Source organism: Struthio camelus, chromosome 6 (genome assembly GCF_040807025.1).
Source record: "Struthio camelus isolate bStrCam1 chromosome 6, bStrCam1.hap1, whole genome shotgun sequence".
In the NCBI taxonomy this organism is placed as follows: Eukaryota; Metazoa; Chordata; class Aves; order Struthioniformes; family Struthionidae; genus Struthio; species Struthio camelus.
This window is the reverse complement of record NC_090947.1, coordinates 14,334,768-14,351,410: the sequence shown is the minus strand read 5'-3', so window position 1 is coordinate 14,351,410 and position 16,643 is coordinate 14,334,768. Positions and strand designations below refer to the sequence as shown.

Sequence of the window (16,643 nt, the reverse complement as noted above, 5' to 3'; positions counted from 1 at the left end):
ATCACATCTGTAGGGAGGACCCGAGCAAGAAAACAATGGCAGGGGATGGTAGTTAAATTTAGCCCTTTTAAGCTTTGTGTAAGACTTGATGATCTCTCTCTTTAGAAGGGCAGGCATACATCACTAGCCTACTAGTGCTCTGGGAAGGGAAAAGAAAGTCTGGCAAATGAGAGGAGGAAGTGGGAGAGAGAAACTGGAGACACAAGCAAAGCCATTAATTTTTCCCACTGTGCACTCTTAAGAAACTGCTGGCAATGTACTGAAGATATTCTGCCTCATGGAAGTGTCATGGACTTTCTTCACATGATACTCTGAGATCATCCGGTTTCTCTGAGCTCTGTGGGAACAGAAATTCCTAGTGCTGGATTCTAATCTCATCTTCCTTCAGCAGCAGTAATTGTGGTGGCTTGGGAATCGGAGGAAGGTGAAGAAAGCATAAGTGGAACATAGTTTGGAGAACAGCTTAGTGCTAGTGTAGGCCAATCTGGATACTCTGCATTTCCTCCTTTCGTTTGCTCTGTGTGTTCACAACTGGGACAAATGCTAATGTAGTGGCCAAAGTTAAACATGCCGTCAGTGCGCTAAGCATATTTAGTGCAGCTCACATGCCAGACTGTCCTATAAATCTTACCTTATATTTCATTCATCCTTTTTGTTGTGCTAATGAAGAACAAATTGAAATGGAAAATAGTGGTTTCAGTGATTTAATGCTTTAAGCATTGGGGAATTTCCTGAGTTTGAAAGACAAAAATAATTTTTTTTTTCCTAATGGCTATATACTTAGTCTTTTAAATTCTCTCAGCCTTTTTACCTTTGAAATATAAAGTACCTGAGTAGCTTCTTCTATTTGCTGGCAGATTATTGGAAAATTTTAGGAAGGCTGCAGTGGTGATGACCAGCCCTTGTAACCTGATCCACAGCTTTTTCTCTTCAACTGAGGAAGGAAGTAACAGCTCCTATTACACCCTTATGTAACCTCCATTCATATCTTCCAAAAAGAAGGAAACCAGAGCTTGATTTCTGATGTATAAACTAACATCAAGGCATGCATTGTCATAAAGAAGCAGTAAAGAATAATATTAATTTTCTTTTGTTCTGCAGTTCCCACAATGCGGAGGAAAAAGTAAAAGTAAAATTTTTTCTTTTGTACTGATGCGATAGTGGAAAGGGCTGTGACTCTTCACCATAGGCTATGCAGCAGCTGTTAAACAGGGTACTAGAATTCCCGCAGGGTATTTTTGTGAACCTTTTCTGGTGGCTTTGAGTATCAATCTCAAAATACTCAGCCGTTAAATCTGTGTCCCAGTTTGCCTGTAGGCTACGAAAGCTGTGTTCTTTTGCTTTGTATGACTCCAAATTTCGGTGCTCAAACCAAGTGTGAGGACTAGAACTTCCTCTCTTTTTGCTGTTGGACTTACCTGTTTTTGCCATCTTGGGGGAAGCGGTGAGGGAGGAGAAAGGTGAGATTCTCAAAACTTCTCTGTGTGCTTTGTCATATTTATTAAAAATTTTAATTTACTAAAAAGTAGAATTCTCTTTGAACAGAAGAGCTACTTCTCACAGGGCAAATAAACTAAGACTTCATGTGACCCTAGCTGAGGTCCTAGCTTGCATACCTCAGGAGGGGAGTTAACTCTTTTGCACGCTCTCATCATCTTTGACTTTGGTCTCCTTCTGGGCTGTTGTTGTTGTTGTTGTGTTTTTTTTTTTTTTTTAAATCTCTAACCAAGTGACTTCTATGCTTACTTACCTCTAGTACCTGACCCCATCCTCCCAAAGCCACTGGCATGTAATGCTTGCTGCAATCATATGCTATATCTGTGAGGCAGATAACTGTGCAGTGCGTGGCCTGACCTGCACGGACCAGCGCAGCCTGTGACAGGGCTCTTCCTTGAGTAGAACTAGAATGTGCTTTTACCATCTGCATTGCCATTTTCAGTGCCTCTTGCCATTTGTGATACTTTGCTCCGAGTTTAAAGCACCCTGTTGTAAACCCATGCTATTTAAGCTCACTTTTTGCTTTGCTTTGTTTTAAGTAGCAGTAGAGTTTTTGGAGCTGCCTGCAGACTTGAGATTTTAGACTAATCTATCTGGATGTGGGGCCAGAATGATCCAAATTGTCTTTTTACATGTGAAGATTCAGTGGCGGAGCTTTTAGCGAAAACCGTGCAGATACTGTTGATCTTTTTGTCTCTCCCAATTCCTCGTTAATGGAAAATTTTCCATTTGGTATTGGCAAGGAGACTTGTGTCCATTTCTTGATACATCTTAATTATGCTCATAAAGTCACTGTGGTGATGAAAATGTTTCAATTTGTGAGACCGAAGTTTCAAAATATGGTTTCACAGATGGAGAAGACTAATGAAGTCCCCTTCTCAGATGCAGACTGGTTTGAGAATAGTTCTGTGTAGGCAGTATAGCAGGAGTAATTGGGGTCCAGAGGCAGGAACTGCATCCTTTCTTTCCAGTGGAAGACTTGCACACAAATGTGTGCGCACACTCACTCTCTCGCACACTAATGTTCCAGCCTTTGGAATGAAAGCAGTCAAGAGAAGGCCTCTAGCCTAAGCAGCCAGACTGCGCAGTTCAGCAAACAAACTGAAGGCCTAAGATAAGGAATCCAAATATCCAGGATCCTGAGGAGCGAAGGCAAGACACATTGGTAATACTGTCACAAAGATTTTCTCGTTTATAAGGGAGGGGGGTGGATGTATCTTAGGCTTCAGGTAATTGCTTTGGCTCTGATTTTGTGCAGTGCTTCCTCTGAATTGCTTTGGTGTGGATGTGTTAAATATGCTCTTAAACTCTGCCCTGTTCTTCCTCTCTCGTAGAGACAGCAACCCTTAAGAGGGTTTTATATTAGCAGAAATCCTCATGCTGTTGGGCAAGAAGTCCATGACAAGGAAAGATATTAGAAAGAGAGAAAAAGTGTATAAGACGGAGAAAGGAGATAATTATGAGGAATAAATGCTGAGTAATAGAAGGGTTGGTGGGTATTTTACTGACAAAAATTACTTTCTTTATTTTCAAAATATAGATGACTAGGAGAGACTCATTTTTTGCTACTCTCAGCAGAAAGCAATTTTAAAAAACTTGTGACCACAGCCTGGTCAGCATTGATGCAAGTTTCCCAGGCCCACAAATATGCCCACAATATGAACGTGAATTCGCTTGCTTTTTTCTCTCTGCTCCTTTTCTTGTGATTTTTTTTCCATAATTTTCATAGTTTCTGTGTTCTAAAGTGCTGCTGAAGGTACTTAGAATTGTGAATAAGAATGACTGGACTGTGGGAGTCAGTACAATGGAAAACAAAACAGGTACAGAGCACTCATATTCTGAAAAGTTTCTACTTTGTTATATGGAATCTGCATTTCCTCCTGTATGCAAGAACACGCTGGTGTTAGAATATCTTTTTAAAGGCTTGGCCTTAAGGTAACCAATTTTTATGCACAGTGGAGCAAATGTAATGTCCCAATGCTGTATTTTAATCTTGTCCTCTGAGCCCTGAAAACCTCAGAAATGAAATGTGGAAACTTCTGGGTGATAAGCTTTGAATTCTATATCTCAGGAAAGTATGAGCACAAGAAGCTCCTCCTGCTCTCTCTGTTTCAATACATTTGTGTTAAATTGTAGAACAGTTAATGACATTCGATTAGATCAAGAAGTATCCTCAAAGACCTTATTTTGTGATGACACTTTGAATGGCACTGTAAGGAGAATTTTTGTTCTACTGCTGTTAGGAGAACTGTTAATGGGAGTTAAATTGATGTTCATCCTCTCCATTGCTTTTTTTGTGGCAATAAATAGGCAGCTTATCAGAGAGGCACTTGAGACGCTGGCTGAGAGATGAAGAGATGCCAGTTTGGAGGTATTTTCCCCGTATAATTTCTGAGACTCCTGGGATTGGTTAAGCTGTGTGCCAAGTAGCTTTGCTAGAGCTTCTTGTTTGAGGGTGGAGAAAAACGTTTTTTCTAGTGGGGCTCATGTTTATTACATGTGAAAGAAGAAATTCCTGAGATGTCTAACTTGTGGCAGAAATTCTCGGTACCCTCCCTTTCCATTGACAGAGGCCCGCACAGACAGGGGTCAGGAGGAGGGTGGTAGGGATTGAGAGAGGGGGATCATTTTTGGCAATACTTAAACCTACAAGCTAAACTATCTGATTACTGAGTATCTGTACAACTTCCTAGTTTTTATGTGTAAGCGTACTGTGACTAGCAGGACAGTTGGGTTTAGTCATTAAGGATAAACTAGAGAAGTACTCATTCAAGGTGGAATTTTGGAGATGGTAAAAAGACAAAATAATGGAGAGGGTGAAACTAACAGTGAATCCCTGTCTCAGTGCGAGGAAGCATTGGTGCCATGATTTACCCGGGATCTTGTGTACAGCTTTGGTTAACTCTGGTCGGGAGAGATGGACTCACATAGCAGTGTGTGCAGAAAAGGGCTACTGGGAAAGTCAGGGGCATGAAGAAGCTGCTGAGAGGAAAATAAGAAATCCTGGCTATGGTTTATTCAGAATGAGGGCAGTGAAAGGATCCTCTCTAAATATTTTCCTGCGGTGTAGGCTGGTAAACACTGGAGAGGGAGAAAACATTTAAATTAAAAACAAACGAACAAACAAACAAAAAAAAAACCCAACCAGGAATAGTACAAGCAAGAAGAACTGGATATTAGCTGACCATGAATACATTCAAGCTAGAAATTAGGCATTCTGTAGGAGCTATTCCTCGTGAAAATCTCAAAGTCTGAAAAATTGCACTCTGGAGAACAGCTCTATAGTAGTCAGGATTTGGATCATATGGTGGTTTTGGCACTAGCTGTGAACATGTAGAATAGATGTAGTTGCTATTGTCATTTTTCAGTTAACAAACTGTCAAGCAGGAGTAGTTAAAAGGACTCTGGAGATTACCTTGAGTGATCAAAGAGAGTTAGACTATGTTAAAACAAAGTTCACTCCAGAAGAAGCCTTTGTAAATCTTCTGCGTGCAAGCAACAGCACAGGCTGAGCTCCAGGTGCCTTGAACAGAGTTCTGAATTGGGGAAATCCTACACATATACTATTATGAATGGTTCTTTCTGCTTCCTAAAAGTAGTAGCTGGCAGTTCTTGCCGGAACAAAGTGAAGGAAAGCTCAGTATCTGTGAATATATGTTGCATGTCTGCGGTGAGACTGACTGTTTTTTTCTGCTGCAGGAAGGTGCTTTCTATAGCTATTTTAGGAATGTGCCCCTCTCTAAGTCTGTAAAATGTTACATTTAGTTTGAAAATGCTTTTGCTTATCATGCTAGATTTTAATAGGAACCCTGTTTGCTGGCTTCTCACCACATAGATGTGTCGACAGCAGTGATTACCCTGTGTGTTGAAATGCTACTTTTTGAACTGCCTCCTTGTCTGAGGCATCTATTGATAAGAACTGAGTTACACAGAAATAGCTGGAGTTACCTTGATTTAAAAGCTTGTTGACTTTTGTATTGTGATTTCAGGGATACTAATGAAAGCAACTGTTGAGAATGCCCACGTCATGGATGTCTTCGGGTGCTTGCGACAAGCAAACGCTTTTGACAGTGCACACAATTTAGCTGAGCTTCCTCTGTCCTTAAATAGAAGCTTTTTATTAGCTTGGTTTTGGGAGAATGTTTCTTCCTGTTCCTGCAACATCTGCATCCAAATATTTTCATTTTTATTTTCCCCTGCTTTTCATTAAACAGGAATTGATGTGCAGAACAGACAACGATGGCGAGTTGTGGAGTGCAAACTCGCACTGTTCTGTTACCTTGACCGATAGTCCCAGGAGAAATGGATCTAATCAAGTCTGATTTCTTGCAGATTTTTCTCTTGTGGCTGATTGACTTGCAAAGAAGCAGTAGTTTCCATTTGAAGCCTTTTGGTAGCAAGGGAATTTAAGGCCATTTTTCAGCAAGCGTTCTGTGATGATTTAATAATCTGTTTGTTCTTCCTGTAACCTGTGTCTCCAGTGGGGCACTTGTGTGCCTATGTCCTCTCCTACCTACCTGCCTGCTTTTACAAATGTGTAGAAAATCAGCTATCCAGTTGTTGGGTGATGTTCAGGTGATTTTTTTTTTTTCCTTTTATTTTAAACAGAGTAGGAGAATGGACTGTGTGAAAATGCACGGTACTTTCAGCCATGTAAATGTTGGCTCTACCCAGACTTTTAGTCCTTGAAAGAGAATATGAGTGCATGGAAACTTGGCCCCTGCTATGTGTGTAGCTCTGTTAGTGCTGTGGTGTTTCCCAGCTGCTCTAGGAGTTACAGATCTGCGGAGAATTGTGAGTGGCTTGGTGATGGGAAGTCAGAGGGACCTCTTCTGCCTCTTCTGGGGCCTGGGCTTCTTGAAGCTTCTAGCTTTGTGCTCGTTTGTGACTGGGTTTAAGTTAGATTCAGTTAGATTCTGCCTTGACAGCTTTCTGGGGCTTCTTTTCCTTCTGTTGTTGACAGCAGGTGAGCCAAAGCTTCAGGCAGCTCTGTTGTTCCAATTCCATATTCCACGTATCTTTGAGGCTTATCACAGACTGCAGAATAGGGAACACATGCAAGTATTTGGGAAGATTAATGTGTACTCTGTATTTTAACCCTTTAAGATTAAGATGTCTCTTGAGATCCATCTTATTGATATAGCAAATTAGAGTTTACTCCAATTGTCCTACCAAGAGCAGGTTTCTTCTAGGCATATCAAGCATGTATGGCTTGTATATTGACTGGACAAACGAATGGCTTGCACTGTGCCTTTGTGTTTGTGTGAAAGGGAAGGTCAAAACAAAAAGTATACATGAAAGATATAGGTTACTGTTAATTGCTGGATCTTTCCCAAAAGAGTGAAATCTCACTTTAAAGAAATAGTTTGACTTTGTCAGGGCTAGCTGTTGCTAAGTAGTACTTTGCAAGGATCTGCTACTGGAGTATCTTTTGAACGCAAGCTCTGGTGTTGTAGCAAGCTAGTGGTATGTCACACACAACAAACAAAGAAGATCTCCCAGAATAAATAAATGCTACCATGGTGTTCATGTCCCTGTTCTGCAACAGCTATGCAAACATAACCTTTGGATTGGGCAGGATCCCAAAAAATTGGCATTGAATTTTAAGCAGCAGCTTGAAAGAAGAAGATAATTAGTTAAAAGGCCGTTCCTTCCTTACTCTTAGTAGTAAAAGCTAATTTTTTAAAAGAATTAGAGCATTTTCTTTGTGTATTCATGTTCTGCAGTGACAGCTAAAAAAAAAAATTGACTGAAGAACACTGTCCATTTGAAATCTAGTCTTTGCAAGAGAATCTTAAGTTACGTATTAAGAATGAGACTCTCTTTCTTCCTGAAAATTTTATCCCTTTGTGTAGATGTGGACCTGGAATGATTGTAAAACTCTGTGGTTAGACAATGACTAAGAAAAGCCTAAATGTAAGAAACCACCATGGATCCTGTTTCTGCTGAAGTCAGTGGGAATTTGACCCGAATTTTGGACAGCAGATAGCTCTGTTACTGAAGACCCATTTCCTGATGCATTGAAAATGCCCAGGGTGTTCTCTCTGTAAAACAAGTAATTAATTAAAAAAAACCAACACACACACAAAACAGTTTTCAGGTTCCAGAATAACCCTTGACAGAAAAGACTGCTACACACCTATCATCTGTGAAACCTCCCAACATCTTTCACTTATTTTAAGATAGTCCATTAGCAGATGCTAACGAAGGCTGCCCTACCAACGTTGCAGGAACAAATGTCTTCCCTAAAGTCCAGGATGGCTGTAGAACCAAGCCAGATCAGTTTTAAAGCAAGGCTTCAAGTTGAATTTAGGAAGCAGATCAACTGCTGAATACAATTACTAGTGGTAGTTTCTGTGTTGTGGCTGCAAAATAACTAGAAGTAATTTGAAAACCTGTACTGCTGGGAGTATAAGGTAGAAATACTTTGTGTGCCATAGATATACCTGCAGTCTCTTACAGCAGGTGATATCCATGTTAGTTTATTTATATAGTATGCAAGGGTAAATCAGAAAGTAGCCTTAGCGAAATGTAAACACATACCTTTTCACTCCTTCCTGTGTTTCCCAGTTCTCATGGATTAATCTTGTAAAGAGGAGAGTAAAACTAACTTCTGCGTGCATAACTCATATCCTTTTGTTTTTGTGATTAAATCTTGCATGTAATTTGAGTGTAATGTGTAGTCTTGTCAGAAAGGATATGAGGAAAGGTAAAAACAAGTCATCTTTCTCTTTTTTTGTGGGATTCCAATAACAGGTAGTTACTGCTTTTTGGATTGCAACCAAGCTGATGTGGAAAAAAAACCAAAAACCAAAAAACCCCGCCAAGCCAAACCCTCATAACAACCACCAAACCTCTTCCCTCCCCATTTATAAACTCTGAGTCCTGTCAATGAAAAATGTTTAATCTACTGTTTTTTATCAGTAGGTGATAACGTTCTAGTAAACATCTTATAAACTTCCTGATGAAGTCTAACTATTACGCTGTTAGTTTTTCTATACTGCAGTTAAGTTTTCATTGTTGAAGTACTGAAAGATGATATTGTTTCACATGAACACAGTTGTTTGTTCAGCAGTACTTTAAGTGGCCTACTTTCTTGAATGTTGCACAATCTTTAGCTAAACGCGTGGCATTTCATAGTATGAGCGAGCAGAGCATTCATTCCTGTTACAGAGTTCTTTTGGACAAATCTTCTGTCATCCTAATTGTGGTTGCTGGAGCACAACTCTGTAGTAATCTAATGTCACTAAAGAACTGTTGCCGTTTGACTGATGCTTAATGCAAATATTCTTGTGGCCTTAATACAAATATACCCTATAATGTCACGTTTTACTTTGGTCATTTACTGGAGCTATTTGTTGTTTAACTACTAAAGAAATCTGACACATGTTTAATGTTTGCTGCCTACTGAAAATAGAAAGAAATTGCACCAGGCTTTAAAAATCTCAAGTGGTAGGTAAGATGTGATAAATATTTAACTGAGAAGCCCAAAATTCTAAACTTTTTTAGTTTGGAAAATACTATTTTGTTCAATGGGAGTGTGACACTACTCAGTGGGAGGAACAGAAGCAAGTTCACAAGATATACATACATTGGCCAAACCAAGAGGAAAAATGCGGACTCAGAGGAAGCTTTTTAGCTTTTAAGAGTGCTTTTACTGCTGTAATGACATTTACTGCTTAACATTCCTGACTGATCTGTCTGTCCGATTTCTCAAGTCAGTTTTCTTTCGGCACAGAATCACGGGCCGCAACATAGTATGGTTTTCTGCTTGCTCTCTCCTTCAGTACGTTGATGGTGACAGAGCAACATCTCTGCAATCACGGTGGGGGCGTGAAGCTGTCACTTCTCCTAGAAGACAGCTGCTGGGCAGCACGTGGGAACTGATGGTTGCGCTGCTCCTCTGCAGCATCAAGACTAAAAAGTTGAGGAATCTGGAGGCAAAGTAAATATTTTCTTTGGATGGTATCAACAGTTTCCTATATGCTGATGTCAGGAAATCTAGCTTGAGTGAAAAGGGCACTATAATATTTCAACTGCAGAGTTTGCCTCTGTTTACATTATGAGCCAGCACATACTATTTCTAATGAACTTACACCTTCTGTGCATCAGTTTAGAGGTCAGTATACCTCGAACATACATATTTCCTATGTACCTATATGTACCTATATGTATTTCATATGTACCTATACATATTTCTTTTGTATAGCTCAACAGGATGACTTTAAATCCTACATCTTCCTGACCTGGTACTTAGGCTTGTTGTGTGCAGTGCAAGACAACAGTAGTTTCTTTTGGTTTTATTTCGTTTAGGTAATGACACTGCACCTAGTAACTTCTGCACTTCTGCCTTTTTGCAGTGGTAGCCTGTCAGATGCCCTGTTCCATGTGGGCCTGTTATCCTGTGACAGAGGAAAAAGATACCATAGTGGGGGAAAGTAATTATAGGCTTCACAAGCGACAAGGAGGCTGAGAATCAGATGTAGAACATGAAATGAGTTTGGATTCCTTATGTTGCAGACTCTTGGTTGTCTCCCCTAACTCTTGTAAAATAAAACAGCAGAATTTCCTACAATGAGTTGATAGGAGAGAAACGAAAGTGTGTGTGTTTTTCTTTGTTTTTTTTTTTTTTTAAATATATAGTCAGAATTTTAAACATATATTGGTTTGCAATACATCCGTTGTGCCAGCTGTGGTTGTAGGAAAATTATCTTGTTGCTACAGTGCCACAGAAAAAGCAAGTTAGCCACATCTGCTGCCAGTGATAATTCCAGTGCAACAAGTGAAGATGTATGTTAAGAACTGCACATCCATAGGAAGTTGGTGACAAGTGTTGCTTTTTTATGGTATGTGAGTGATGTGGAAAAACTTGGACAATTTTATAATATGCTGTATGCCAATAATGTGGTAATACGTCATTTCCCCCTCAAAATAATATATGATTTTAATTGTACAAGGTTGGGTTGCCTAATCTCTGTATCATTTTCTATTTAGAGTTTTTGTAGTCCTCATTTCAGATCAGCTGATGATAAGACTGCTATGACTGTGAAATAACCTAATTTTTATATTTGACCCAGTAAAATATTTTAATGCACAAATTGGAATTCAATGAAAAATGTCTATGTAAACTATGAGTTAGGTTACTGTCAAGAAAGAGTGCAGTGGGTGTGGAAGAGAGAAATAGTAACATAAAGGAAAGCAAGTTAAACAGAGAGGAGCAATTGCTAGACAGTAAAGTGTTGCAATTTCTTGTCATCTTTGAGGGTGAGGGATTTTTTGATTCAGCTGTTCCAGCTGGAAAAAAATCTAAGTATGGTAATCCCAGGTATTGTAAATAGTGGATGCAACCCTCTGTTTTAAAATGCGATGTGTAACATTGGGGCATGTGGATAGAAGTATTTTCCAACCGTAGCATGCCCAGCCCTTCTACTCTAGGGCATGTTGTCCAATATAAAATAGATGAAACTGTGAAGGATTATTTAATGATCTTTTCTCTTTTTCCAAAATGAGAAATCATTGAAAGTGTTTGCATTTCTTTGAATTAAGGCCTGGGTATAAGACCAGAGTGAGGAAAAAGGGAGCTGACAAATGACTGTAGAGAAAATAATAGGGAGATGTTCTGAAATGCAGCTGGTGTTTGCTCTGAGGCAACTCAACTGGTAAGTGGTAGGTGGGTGTGGGAGAGATCAGGAAACGTTTGAGGAAGAATCTGGTTTGCAGACTGCAAGTATTAGAAGTTTCTTGGTTTTTTGAGCTAATTTGTTGCTATCTTAAATTTTTAATAATTTACAGCTGTAATCTTTGTACAATACTGTTATATTTCTTAATGTTAGCATCACAAAAGCAGCATATTGGCTGAATCAAGGGAGTTTTAGGTTTTTTAAATTGAATTTCCAATTTAAATTGACAGCACAACTTAAATAGATCCTCACTTCAGTACCATTGTAAATCATCTCACATTCAGTAATCCTTATTTGAAAATAACTAAACGTTCTTATTTTAAAGGAGTCATGCATTATGATTCTTTCTTCTTACCTAATTTCCTGTTTGCTAATGCTCTCTCAGCAGCACAGACATGGTTTTAATCATTATTAAACTCTGAGACACTGAAAGTGTATTTTGACCCCATCCTTCTCATAGTTTATAGGTCTTGAAAACGTTTTCACCTTTTTAAAGGATGCCTGAATATGTATACAGGTAGAGGCCTGTTATTTTTACGTACTGTTCTCCAAATTGTGATGAACACACTGTCGCTACAATAGATCAGTAAAGGTTTCCTTTACCGCAGAACAAAGGCTCTGCGCCTTTGTATATGTGGCCAATACAAATACCTGGACATGGGTTTGGACCGAGTTTCCAAGCTTTAGCTTATTGCTAAAAATCTTGGCTAAAGCTTATTTTTGCACTGTAGTACCTTAAAGGGTTTTTTTTTCACTATGCATTATGCTGGCTTCTTGCTTTTTTTTTTTTTTTTAAAGCTACTCTTAAAAATAGTATTTGATGTTTTTGAAGTGCTGCAGATACTGATTCTTCTATTAAACTAAATCTAATTGTTTAAGGTATGTTTTATGTTATTGTTGGCATTTCCTGACAGTGCTTTAATGTTGAAATCCCCTTTCAGTTATTACCTCAGCTCTGCAACCAAATTATCCCACAAAGTTGCCAAATTTTCCTTTTTTGTTAGCTAAACCAGAGTAAGGATTATGACTGAATTCCACCAAAGTGATAGCTGTCAACCTGTGGACTGCAAAATACTTCTGAATCATCGTAAATATATGGGGCAATCTTTAAGGGATGTTTTGTGAAGGGGAAGCTATTGTAAATAGTTTTGAACATTCAGTGTTAAACTGAGTTGTCTAGGCATATTGTTTTATTTTATCATCTCTTATGTTTGTAATATTTTCCAGCCTTTAAGTTAATGGTAATAATTTACCACAATAAGATGCTAAATTGTTGTGAAAAAACAAACTGAAAATAAACCTTTGACCATAAAATTGAATTTCCCAAATATATTGATTAAAATGATATTTATATACAACTTTATGTTCCAGCTCTGACTAATAGAGAGGGTGTCTTTGTACACCTCTTCTGTAACACATGCCTCTGAGTCTTGAAATACATGATTATTCTAGTAAATGGCTTTGGCTACTCTTGGTCTGGAAATTCCAGAGCAGTGATACACTGAGTGCGGTAGGTTGTATGTAATTTCACAATGGTAGATGAGGTATGCTAGTTAGAACTTAAGTTTTAGGTTGCAATTGACCATATTAGGATTTTTACATTAGCCTTTTTTTTTTTTTTTTGGGCTAAAAACCTATTTTTAATAAGCTCCAGACTTGAGGAAGCTTTTGTTTTTCTTTTAAAACCATCTGTGAAAAATTATTTGAATTTCAGTGACTGTATGGGAAGTAAATAGGTCATTGAAACAAGAGTAGTAATTTGAAGGATTTGTCTTACTGGGATGCAGAAATTGAAGTGATACCTCTAAAATGATTTTGTGGATGTTTAAAATATTTTGGTGATTCAGCGAGGTGAACTTTTAAAGAAAGTCTGTTTCTCTGCAAGAATCTTTATCCAGTGTTCAACACAAATACTCTGTTGTTTGTTTATCAGAGTTGACTCAGCTTTGGTTGGTTACCATAGTTCATTGCTGTCTTTGGATTTTCAATGTGAATTTCTAATAATTCCCAGGCTTGGTTCAGGTTGAGGAACTTGCTACTATCACTTCCATTAGCTGCCTATGGAGCTGCACTTTTCCTCACTGAATTTGGAAAAAAGTCAAACGTGACTTGAGTCTTGGTCTGATATACCGTAAATGTCATCCATTGCTCAAAAATCAAGTAGTATTTAGTAATGCAGTAGCTGTGAACACAAACAAGAGATAAAAAGATTCAGCTGTTTTAAAATAGCTTTCTGACTACAGCAAGTTAACCTTGATTGTATAAATTAATAACTGTTCAAAGATATTTTAAAAAATAAGAAAAAATATTTGGAATTAGAATATGCTGCAGTGATACGGAGAGCAAGGACAGCACTTTAGCTAAGAGATTGCAATGGAGGGGTGAAGTTTAAGCGTTGCTTTGTATAGCTGTAGCTGTACCATCTTCAGAATACTTGTTCTTGGCTTATGTTGTCAGCAAAGTTGTTCACTCACCTCTGGTTCACAATTTCCATGCAGCCACTATTAGTGTGTTCCTTTTTCAGTCTTATAAAAGCTGAAAATAGTAACTGTGTACCTAGAGTTCTTAAAAGGGCTTGGTTAACCTTTTCTAAAATTTGGATTCGAAGGATAAAAGGCTAGGAAGATCAAATAAGTGTTGAGTTTTGGCCTGACCTTTGTTTGAATTTCTTTTTGTTAATAAGAATCGGTTACTTTGATCCTGTTCCTCTGTTTAAGCCGAGCTTCTGGCTTTTGGCACTGCAGTTATATAGATACAGAATCTTTGTTTGTTAGTTGGATTGATGTTGTCTGATTGGAATGCTCTGTTAGGCAATGAATGCTCTCTTAGGTAATAAAATTGCAAATAAATCCATTTGTCCGTAGCTTAATCAAGTCTGATGAGGAAAGAAAAGAATTTGCTAGCCTGATGTAACCAAAAGCAGTACTGTACTGGAATTTAGGCACTCTAGAGTACAGTATTAAAGAATTAAGAGAAAGTAATGCCATTTGTCTCTGAGTGAGTTCAGTTGGTTGATTTCCATTTAAAAGTTGAATGAGTTGGAGAAATGGAGGAAAGGGTCAGGAAAAAAATTAAAATTAGGATATTGACAAATCCAAATATTGATTTGAGGCACTAATAGCAAAGCACGGCAATATTGGTGAAACTCCTGAGAAGCTTGTGTTTGATTACACCTGAGCTTTTGTTAAAGTTATTCAGAAAATCTGGATGTTGTGCCCATGAGAATCTACATTCTTATTTTATGCCATTTCATGTATGAGGTATAGCGAACCAGAAGGCATTTTCGAATGTCAGAAGTTCAGTCTTTGGAATTGTATAGATTACCTTAGTAGATGGAATGACTTTAGAACGTTCCATTGGACAAATATTTTAAAGAAATATCATTTGATAGGTTTTTATTTTTGTGAGCTTGACTAATATTACTGGATAATACCTGTGAATAATTAGAATAATTTTCAGCTAACTTTACTCTTTGTTGTTTTTTCTTTCTTTCTTTACAGGAAAAAATGGCCAAAATGGAGGTCAAGACATCACTTTTGGACAACATGATAGGGGTGGGAGATATGGTTCTTCTGGAGCCGCTTAATGAGGATTCATTCATCAATAATCTGAAAAAACGCTTTGATCACAATGAAGTATATGTGAGTATATGCTGAACAAATAGCATTCTATGAGGAGCTGTATCATCACTCTTAAAATACAAGTACCTATAAGGGTATACAGAGACCACACACCTAAACATAATCTACTCCATTAGAGACATTTGAAACCTTATTTGTACTGTAGTCCTCCCCCTACTAGACTGCTTGCATCTGATCATTTCCAGCTGGGATATTTTTACTTTTTGTTTTTCCCCATTGCATAGCTTCAGATGATGGTGGATCTCAGATTTTCGTAAGAAGCAGTTGCAGAACTGATGATGACAGTAGTTTTGATACTTCTGTTGTCAGAGGAGGATGCATTTTACAAATAAGCTGCTTCTAGGGAAGGGTCTTGAGCTTTAGAGAAGATGTATAAACAGTGTATGCTTGGAATGCTATCTGCTAGGGCTAGCTTAAATGCTATCTGTTGCCTTTGATTTGTAAATAAGGTATGTTCATTAGACTGGTTTGATTTAAAACTGGTAACAATGAGCTTGGATAAATGTGAGAGCATTCAAAATCATCAGGTATATTAATCTCTGAATGATAATCAGTTAAGAGAGAGCATGTCTACTCACAGTTAAACCAAAGGCTGGGAATGAAGAGGAAAGCTGTGATCCTAGTTAAGCCTTTCACTTCCTATTTCATCTCTCTCTTTGTTCCATTTTTGAGAAAATGTTCCCAGTATTGCACCTATTACGCTGCTGAGGTTATGTGAACGTAATGATTTGTAGAGACTTTTCAGTACTGTTGGTGAAGAACAGTCTTTCAGAGTAAAGATGAAATCTTTAAGCTGGGATATAGCTGTGATCTGTAAACAATTTTGTATGCAGTTTGTTATAATCAAATAACATGTTCTGCACTTAATATTAACTCAACCCCACCACCACCACCCTTTGGTTTTTAGTGTGATTTTTTTTTTTCCTCCTTCCCTGAACATTCTAACCTTCAAGATTTCATTGTACTTTTTCCTTTCCATCCTCCAAAGTAGGAGAATCCATGTTGTTTTTCTGTTAGCTTCCACTATCCTTTTTTATTTTATTACGATCTGTGCTTTTGTACTTCTGATACTCGTTCTCTGCTGCATCTCCCAGAATCATTTTCCTATTCAAACATAACCCTTTCTGTTTTCTGTAGATATTAGTGTGGCAATATACAGTTGTGCTTAGTCTATTGCTTTCTGCTAACCCTTAGACATTGGAAAGGGAAGGGAAGTAAGCTATTTGCCTGCAGATTTAGGAGGGCGTTGCTACCTTGTCTAATGCTTGAGTCATATTTAAAAATTTTATTTAAAACATTAGAGACACCTATTCTGTGAGGGTACCCTAGACTGTGCAGCCTCTTTGAAAAGGATTCCTAGGAATGATCTGGGAGTGGAGTTTCCAAGAATTTTTATGTGAACTACTATAGATTGCAAAATATTTAATTACATGTTTTTATTTCATTTAGACAGGACAACTTTTTCTTGAAAGAGAGTTTGAATGACAAATGAGTAATTGGTTTTATTTTTGTCATTTATTATATGCTGTTTGACAACCATGTTCAAACACAGTTCTTTGAGACAGTGACATTGAAACATGTGGTTCCTTGAGATTCAGATTCTGCTGTTCCTGGCACAGAAGTGCGGTGTAATTAGTTGTATTATGTGCTTTGGCAGGTGATACAAGGTGTCACTTTTCTCTAGCAAGGATCCTTTGCCTTGCAGGTGGGAAAGCCTGATACTTAAACATGCTCTATTGAGAAGTTTAATCTGCTACCAAAAACAAAGTTTTGGGTTTTTTTTTGGTGTTTTTTTTTCTTTAGCTGAATCATTCCCTTTTAGCTT

At 38.0% G+C, this 16,643-nt stretch overlaps 1 protein-coding gene across 5 annotated transcripts in view; it reads left to right on the top strand.

The window, feature by feature from the left end:
• Window positions 1-16,643, top strand: part of MYO1B (myosin IB) — a 117,343-nt gene that overhangs the window by 1,897 nt on the left and 98,803 nt on the right. For 4 of the 5 annotated variants that reach the window (XM_068948293.1, XM_068948294.1, XM_068948295.1 and 1 more), the window contains exon 2: window positions 14,678-14,818. In XM_068948293.1, the coding sequence (XP_068804394.1) occupies window positions 14,684-14,818 (135 nt within the window). In that variant the 5' untranslated portion in view covers window positions 14,678-14,683. Of the gene's footprint in view, window positions 1-9,284; window positions 9,443-14,677; window positions 14,819-16,643 lie in introns of those variants that run through there. The other variant, XM_068948291.1, reaches the window with a different exon arrangement.